Source organism: Nerophis ophidion, linkage group LG27 (genome assembly GCF_033978795.1).
Source record: "Nerophis ophidion isolate RoL-2023_Sa linkage group LG27, RoL_Noph_v1.0, whole genome shotgun sequence".
NCBI lineage: Eukaryota > Metazoa > Chordata > Actinopteri > Syngnathiformes > Syngnathidae > Nerophis > Nerophis ophidion.
Genome location: NC_084637.1, coordinates 36411011 through 36419911, shown reverse-complemented (window position 1 = coordinate 36419911; position 8901 = coordinate 36411011). Strand labels below are relative to the sequence as shown.

At 40.4% G+C, this 8901-nt stretch overlaps 2 protein-coding genes across 2 annotated transcripts; one reads left to right on the top strand and one right to left on the bottom strand.

Annotated features, from left to right (window-relative positions):
- The first annotated feature begins 1459 nt into the window (after positions 1 to 1459).
- LOC133544166 (uncharacterized) lies at positions 1460 to 3665 on the top strand. Its single transcript, XM_061889264.1, has 2 exons — positions 1460 to 2330; positions 2903 to 3665. The coding sequence occupies exons 1-2, from the start codon at positions 1503 to 1505 to the stop codon at positions 3227 to 3229; spliced, it is 1155 nt and encodes a 384-aa protein (XP_061745248.1). The 5' UTR covers positions 1460 to 1502; the 3' UTR covers positions 3230 to 3665.
- LOC133544165 (uncharacterized) lies at positions 3227 to 8650 on the bottom strand. The gene is made up of 5 exons (XM_061889263.1): positions 8377 to 8650; positions 7679 to 8271; positions 6409 to 6540; positions 5186 to 5509; positions 3227 to 4853 (listed from the first exon to the last, which is right to left on the bottom strand). The coding sequence occupies exons 2-5, from the start codon at positions 8126 to 8128 to the stop codon at positions 3792 to 3794; spliced, it is 1968 nt and encodes a 655-aa protein (XP_061745247.1). The 5' UTR covers positions 8129 to 8271; positions 8377 to 8650; the 3' UTR covers positions 3227 to 3791.
- Positions 8651 to 8901: the final 251 nt, after the last annotated feature.

Here is an 8901-nt window from a genome sequence, read left to right as displayed (position 1 = left end):
GCGATTCGGGACATTTCGCGCATGCGCTTTTTGAGCCACGCGAGCCTCCTTAAAAAGCCCGCCACTAGATGGCAGCAAAATCAAACTTGAAATGTTCACTTTCCTGACGTTTTACCAGTATTATTTACATCAGGGGTCTCAAACTTAATTTACCTGGGGGCCACTGGACGCAGAGTCTGGGTGAGGCTGGGCTGCAAGAAAAGATTTCTTAAAAAAAATGTTGCATACTCCTCAGCATACTTGCCAACCTTGAAACCTCCAATTTCGGGAGGTGGGGTGCGTGGTCGGGGGGAGGAGTATATTTACAGCAGGGGTGCCCATTACGTCGATCGCGAGCTACCAGTCGACCGCGGGGGGTGCGTCAGTCGATCTCCAGCCAGGCTTTAAGAAAAAATAGACCTAAAAATTAGTGATCATCAATCTTCACCAAGACGTCACTTAAATGACATTCACGGTACCGGAGGGTCTTGTGAGATGACGCTGGCTGCTGCAAGATCATTATTATGAAAATATGACCGAGAGGAAGGCGAGAAACACTTTTTATTTCAACAGACTCTCGCGCCGTACCTTCCGTCAAAACTCTAAAGGCCGACTGCACATTTCCTATCTTCACAATAAAAGCCCTGCTTCATGCTGCCTGCTAAGTCTCGGAAAACTGGCGTGCACAAGCGATCCCTCAGAAAGCTGGCGTGCACATCACTTGTGCACGCCAGCTTTCAGAGACTCTTATTTTGTTAGCGCAGGCAGCATGAAGCAGGGCTTTTATTGTGAAGATAGGAAATGTGCAGTCGGCCTTTAGAGTTTTGACGGAAGGGACGGCGCGAAAGTCTGTTGAAATAAAAAGTGTTTCTCGCCTTCATCTCTGTCATTTTTTCATAATAATGAACTGGAAGCATCCAGCGTCATCTCACAAGACCCTCGGGTGCCGTGAATGTCAATCAAGCAAGCTACGGAATTTTCCGTCAATGTTTTTCTTGTAAAGTGTATGGAAGCTGGATGAATTAGATGCCAAAAACCAACCACTTTCATGTGGTATTGTACGGAGCCCCTAAAGGGACATGGGGATTTTTTTTTTTTTAAGACATGTATCTCGTGCGCACGAGAAACTATCTCGTGGCCACGAGAAAGTTTCTCGTGGCCACGAGAAACTTTCTATAAAAAAAATAAAAACTTTTTTTTTTTTTTTTTTTAATAAAAAGTTTTTCGTGCGCACGAGATAGTTTCTCGTGGCCACGAGATAGTTTCTCGTGCGCACGAGATAGTTTCTCGTGGCCACGAGATAGTTTCTCGTGCGCACGAGATAGTTTCTCGTGGCCACGAAATAGTTTCTTGTGGCCACGAGATAGTTTCTCGTGGCCACGAGAAACTATCTCGTGGCCACGAGAAACTATCTCGTGGCCACAAGAAACTATAGAAAGATAGTTTCTCGTGCGCACGAGATAGTTTCGCGTGCGCACGAGAAAGCATTGGATGCGTGCGTGTGGTTTGAGGTGTGTGTTAAAATGGCAGTTCAGGAGTTAATTCGGCTGTATTTCCAACTCGGACTTCATTGTAAGGACATTGCTGCTTTGCTTGCAAGTCGTCATCGGTATATTGTGTCTGAAAGACATTTAAAACGAATTATGAAGGCATGTAGTCTGTTTCGGCGCAAAGGATACACCTCTTTGGATCGCGTGGTAGATTTCATTCAGCAGCAGTTACAAACAAGTGGCCTGCTGTGTGGATATAGGTGGATGTACACTAAATGCAAGGAGGGTGGATTACACGTCAAGAAAGGAGAAGTACGCTTAATTCTTAAAGAACTTGACCCGAGGGGTGTTGAACTCAGAGCAAGGAGACGGCTCCATCGTCGCAACTATTTCGCAAAAGGGCCCAATTATTTTTGGCACTTTGACTCTTATGACAAACTGAAACCATTTGGTATCTGTATAAACGGCTGTATTGACGGATTCTCCCGGAAAATTATCTGGATGAATGCATTTACGACCAGCAGTGACCCAAAAATCATTGGAGGCTACTATATGGAGGCAGTGAAGAAATTTGGTGGTTGTCCGAGGATTGTCAGAGGCGATCGGGGCACTGACAATGTTAAAGTCAGAGACTTTCAGCGTTTTCTCCGTCGCAACATTGATGACGGTTCTGGTATTGACAGCTACATCGAAGGGGCAAGCACAGCAAATCAGCGCATAGAGAGTTGGTGGGGTTTCCTCAGAAGAGAATCAATGGAGTTCTATATCTCTATGTTCACTGACCTGAAGGACCGTGGTTTGTTCGGTGGTACATACTTGGACCGAGGTCTAATTCAGTTCTGCTTTATGAGCTTCATTCAGGTAAGCGACAATGCATTGTTTTATTTATTTTCTGATGTTTTTATTGACTGGCATGCACACACATGTAATATAGCAAGTGCATCTCTTTTTTACAAGCGGGCTGCAGAGATGGAATGAATCAACAGTACAACAGTGCCATCTAATGGAAAAACTACTGAATTACATTTTCGTTTTTGTCTTTTAACATCCTTCCATGAGCAGACAGTGGGTGTGAATATTAGCACTTGTGTCTCATGTCTATGTGTCTTCTTAATTACTGTTATTGGTGTCCTACAATACCCTATTAATTCATCATCAGTGTCGGGGGGTTTGGTAGCCCTAATAACCCCCCCCCCCCCCCCCCCCCCCGTACAAGCATAGTGGGCAGCAAACTGTTTTTATTCATTTATGTTTATTAATTTATATATTTATATTTGGCCTTTTCCACTCATTTTCTATTAAAAGTCATCAAAAACCTCAAGATTTAACATAATTTATTTGAAGTAATCTCATAACTAAATTAAAGAGCACATGATGAGAATAACAAATTGCATATTAATGTACTTTTCTTTCTCTCTGTACTGTTTTTCCAGGATGAATTAGACCAGACCATCAATGTGTGGGATGCACATGTCATCAGACCATCAAAGAATGACAGGGTGCCCAGTGGTCGCCCCCGAATCATGTACATGTTCCCAGAACTCTACACAACTTGTGATTGCATTTCCCCAGTGGACAGAGCTGATGTACAGTTGTGTCAGAGTAACCGCACATTTCGACCAGCAGTGCCATGTGACACAGACATCTACAACATCTGCAACATTCTGATGGCAGAGTCACAGCTGCATCTTCCAGCTGATGCTTATCAGGCATTGGATTTGTACCTTCACTTGAGGAATGAGATAACATCAACTCTCTAATTTGAGATGGATTTTTATTCAGAGCTACAACATGTCCACACTGACTACACTTGAACAGCGCTATGCCACAAACATTAAGAACATTTTGCAGCAAAACTGAGGTGCAAATAGGATTGATATGTTACTATATGCACACTGACTGCAAAGAGAAAAAAGGCAGGACATGAAAGAGGAAATGAACAGAACTGAACAACCATTAGAAATGTATTGTACTTGCATTGAACATGAACTTGTTTGTTGAATGATGACATAAATTCTGAACATTATTCAGAATAACAATTGTATAAAAGATGCACATGAAAATGTAATAATTGTACAAAAAGGGACATTTACCTATGAGAACAGACCCTGCTGCCTTATCAAAATTATTAAACTGTCTTGTGGAAAAAAAACTGAATCTCAATGTACTAACAATTTACAGAAAAAAATAAGAAAATAAAACAATTTTAAAAATGTAAACGGTCTCTGTTTTAATAAGAACAATAAATGAAAATCTGTAGAAACAGTTTTGCATCAGACAAATGCAAAACTCAGTGTAGAAGATAGATGTGCTTTCCATTCACTACACAATATCCATTGTGAAGCAGTCACCAGACAAGACATTATCAAATTCTTTGCGAAACTCAGGGTATGTGATGTAAGTGCATGGTAACTCAAGAACTGCTCCACATGTGTGTGCTACAGGCCTGCGACTTAAACCACACAATGTGTTAAAAATGACTTCAATTGTGTCTTTGCACAGCACAGTAGATCCTGTGCAGAAGCGTAAGAAAATCTCCAATTTTCTTTGGTCGATGCTTCTCACATACCGTAGCAGGTGGTTAAGAGCAGTCTGCTCTTGTGGATTTAGGCTTTCAAGTGATGATTTTATCATCTGGGCCACTTTCTTGTTAGTTGGCCTCTTAGATTCATATATCTCCATTATGTTGTCTGTGGTTATGAGCGTTGGCATAGCATTATGAACACTGGAGTGGAAACAGTCAATTATAAACTTTGGCTCTTGAAGAAGAGCTTTGTGGGCCATTGTTAAAATAGCAGCCCGTAAATTGTTTTTAGGGGGCAGGCAGTGTGAGCCCATTCTGGAGAAGACATCAAGTAAGTCCTCCTCAACAGTTTCATCAATGGTACCCTGTAGTGCTTTTTCAAGCGACACACGCTCATTTTCTGAAAGAAATCTGGCAAATGACATCATTAATAGATCTTCATCCACTGAGCTAACTCCTTTACGACAGGCAAGAACAAAGGCTGGTGACAGTCTGATTGGTAGGATTTTGTGGTCCAGGTATCCTTTCAACCACACTCTTCCGAGCGCTTGCAATTTCTTCTCAGAATAGTCTGGTCGTAGCCTGGGTACTCGTTCATCTTCCCCCTCACACTGGTCCAAGAAGTGGTCCCAGAATGCGGAGTACGCCTCTCTTGACACACCATCACTGTCCATAGCTTTCTCATTTGTAAACTCCATTCTTAGACGAGCATTCAGTACTTTTGGATCCATGAAGACATTAAGGACATCATCGACTATGTTTACTCGTCTTAATTTCAAAATAAGGATTTCTTTGTCAAATGGATCTGGTGATGCTGGAAGACAGCTTGATGATACAGGACCATCATTGAATGTGGAATGCTGCAAGATATTTTAAAAAGGTAATTAGGTGTGATTATTGATTGATTAATCCTTTTGTGAACAGAAAAGAATCAAAAATTTGACAATCAATGTATCAAATAGCATGCAAAAATGGTGATAATGTTGTGGTTTTAGATTTGCCGCTTTTCTATTTCATACAACGATGCATTAAATTACAAATGAGTTTTGGAATGGTTGGATGAAACATGAATCTAAAAACATATGCTTAGGATGAAAGATCTTCGGATGGTAATGTTACAGTTTTTGTACATTTTAAAAATGTAAAATGTAACAATTTTACAGGACTGTAAGACGTTAGTGCTACATTGTACCTGCATGCTGCTCAAGTCATGTGGATTCCAGGGAAGTGTGGTGTCTTGAGAATCACTATCATCACCAACAATGGGTCCAAACTTCACTTCAGAGTCCTCAAGAGATTGTTGAATGGCAGGATTAAGAGGGGAATCTGAGACATCACTTAACAACTGGTCTGCTTCTTGACTTGGCACAGCCGTTAAACAGTCATCTTCAGATCCATGCCTTCTTGTTGACTGCTGAGTATGACTGCCAACATCCTCAGTAGGTTGTGTATGCAGGAGCTCTGTGTTACCCATCTCAGGAGTTGCTGATCTTGACTGGCTGATTGTCTCTCTTCTCTATTGATCATTTCATATAAAAAACAAGAAAACAAACAAATGTATTATCCATCCATCCATCCATTTTCTACCGCTTATTCCCTTTAGGGTGGCGGGGGGCGCTGGTGCCTACTCAGCTACAATTGGGCGGAAGGCAGGGTACACCCTGGATAAGTCACCACCTCATGGCAGGGCCAACACAGATAGACAGACAACATTCACACTCACATTCACACACTAAGGACCATTTAGGGTTGCCAATCAACCTATCATATTATCTATAGTTTGAATAATCTCATCCAAGCTGCCGGGTACTCCGGCTTCCTCTCACTTCCAAAGACATGCACCTGGGGATAGGTTGATTGGCAACACTAAATTGGCCCTAGTGTGTGAATGTGAATGTTGTCTGTCTATCTGTGATGAGGTGGCAACTTGTCCAGGGTGTACCCCACCTTCCGCCCAAATGCAGCTGATAGGCACCGGCAACCTCCGCGATCCCAAAAGGGACAAGCGGTAGAAAATGGATGGATGGATGGAAGCTGCTATATATATTCATGTGACTATAACACTCTGCACCTGAGTAAATTATTTGGTGTATGCATTTTTACTTAATGTAGGATAACATTTAAAGCATTCGCAGACTTCCATCTTAACTGCAGATTTAAAACTAAAACTATAAATTATGGTTTCTTAAAGGCCATTTCTGTGCCCTCATATATTTCGCCTGTGATTTATAATAAACATAGCTCCTGTGTCATGCAGATTTAATTGAAATGACACTACAGGAAACTATAACTATAAAAATATGTTTGAATTTTAATGAATACTGAACATTTTGGTACAATAAAATCTTCAGACAACACAAGTTCAGTACTGTTTAGCAAAGACTGGTTCCATAAAAATGCAATACGAGTGCTTACTTGTTCATGGTTTTGCTGCATTGAGCCACTTGGAGATAGATCTAAATCAGAGGAGCTCTCTGGATGATCCACTTCATTGAGTCTCCTGGTCTTGTTCCTCAAGGATCGTGTCTTCATTGTTCTAGACCTAGCCTATAAAACGGTGAGCAGCAAATTGTGAGCAGCACATTGTGAGCTTATACAGACTTGACATAGAAATAAGACACTAGATTTATCCAAAAAAAAAAAAAAAGACATCTGTGAAAGTACAGATCACATTGAATAAGACCACAGGTAAGAAAGCAAACGTGAATATCAACATCATATCCGTCATATGAGACAGGTGTGGTACACAACCATAATCAGTATTGGCGCTAGGAATTTTCAAAATGGGGCCCCACACTAAATTTTGGGGGTTCCACTTTTTTGTAAGCTTTTTAAAACAAATGATAAATGTATGCATTATCCTGTTATATCTCACATTCTGTACTGTGTTTTGGAAAAAGGTTGTTATCGACGTTACTTAATCCATTAAACAAATAATACAAAAGAAAACACATTTTAATGCATATGTAAATGTCTTCAGTTATAAACATTCATTCACATTCTTCTTTCCTTCATGGATTCTAACTTAATTTGTTTCTGTATTATTATTTAATAAGTGGTAGGTGTATTTATTTCAGTATAAAAGTGTAAACACTTTTTTGCTTGGGTCATGAAATGATGATAATGGTGTGCCAGGGCATACATACATTTTCGTTTGTTTGTTTTATACCCTTTTTGTCAAACAAAACTATGTTTTTTTGTGGCAAACAAACATCCATCCATCCATCCATTTTCTACTGCTTGTCCCTTTCCGGATCACAGGGGGTGCTGGAGCCTATCTCAGCTGCCTAGGATAGTTCAATAATTCATAAAAACATACATTTTCATTCAATATTATGTTTTGAGCAATGACAGTTTTAAAGAAAAAACAGATTTGTTTTATTAGTCAACAGTGCACCTTTTTCTAAATTACATTTCACCTCTAAACTTTTTCATTCCACTTTTGTTATTTTTTGTTTATTTTATTAGTATTTTTAGAATGTGACGTGGGCCTTTAAAACATTAGCTGTGGGCCGCAAATGGCCTCCGGGGCACACTTTTGACACCCTTGCTAGAGATAATAAAACATTAAATCTGATAAGTCTGTGGATAAAAAGCAGAGCCTGGCGACGCATGCAATCAATATAAATAGAATACCTACAGTAATCTATGTATTGATATCACAAATGTGGCAGAGGATAATTACCTTCAGCGGCGTTTTCTGTGTTGGCTCCATGTCCGATGATTCATCAGAGAGAAGTAGAATGTTGTTAGACTTGGTGGCTGTGTAGACGCCTAGCATTTTTAGTTTAGTCTGTTCGTACAGCTGGCCCACCGTGACTTCACGGGGCACAGGACTGTGACTGTAATCACAAATGTCAAACTCGAAGTCTTCTATCAGTCCTTTTGATGAATGCCCATTTGCAAAAAACAAACATTTGCCTGTCTCCAACTGTTCACCCATAGTCACTGATTTCTGGACCGACAGATTCCGTGTTCCTCCTCCTTTTCTCGTTCTAACCGGGTGATACATTCCACTCTCAAAGTGGAGCCATCCCATTTCAACCCGCCGGGTGATTTTGGCTGCATTTTTTGGGCCAGTAGCGGTGTCTTGTACAGTATTAGGAGTTCTTAACCTGTCTCTTAATTTCTGCATGAGGGAGGACTTCACTGTCTCGGCTCTTCGTTTGTCACAGTTCTTTGACGGCAAAATGCTCTGAGCGCAAGTTGATCCCCATATCTTTCCATATACTTGCTTAACTCCTTATCTGTCATAATGCCTATGACATTGGTGTCGATCTGTAAAAAGCAAAACGTTTGCTAAATGGTATTTCCTACAGTAAAATAGCAACATTAAAAGTAGGCTATTTCTTACTTTATATAAAAGTTAATAAGTATCCTCACCTTGTCTTCTTTTAGTTTGTTGATGACACTTTCAGGTATATTCCGCATTTGAAGGAACATGAATAAATCTACTGCAGCCATCTTTGTTTAATAACAGGTATCAAAACTGCTGAGCGACGGGAGATTATGGGCGAGGGAACGTCTTTGTTGGAAATAGAGCCGCATAAACTCCTAAACTGCCATTTTAAAACACACCTCAAACCACGTGCACGCATCCAATGCTTTCTCGTGCGCACGAGAAACTTTCTCGTGGCCACGAGATAGTTTTTATTTAAAAACTTTTTTTTTTTTTTTTTTAAATAAAACGTTTCTCGTGGCCATGAGAAACTTTCTCGTGCGCACGAGATACATGTCTAAAAAAAAAAAAATCCCCATGTCCCTTTAGGGGCTCCGTAGTATTGTACAGAAAGGACAACTTTTTTTCTCCTCCATTTGAAAATGTGGGCGTTATCATCATTACTGTCTGATTCCAATCAATGCAAGTCATCAGAATCAGGTAATACACCAACTTATATTCTTGTCTTT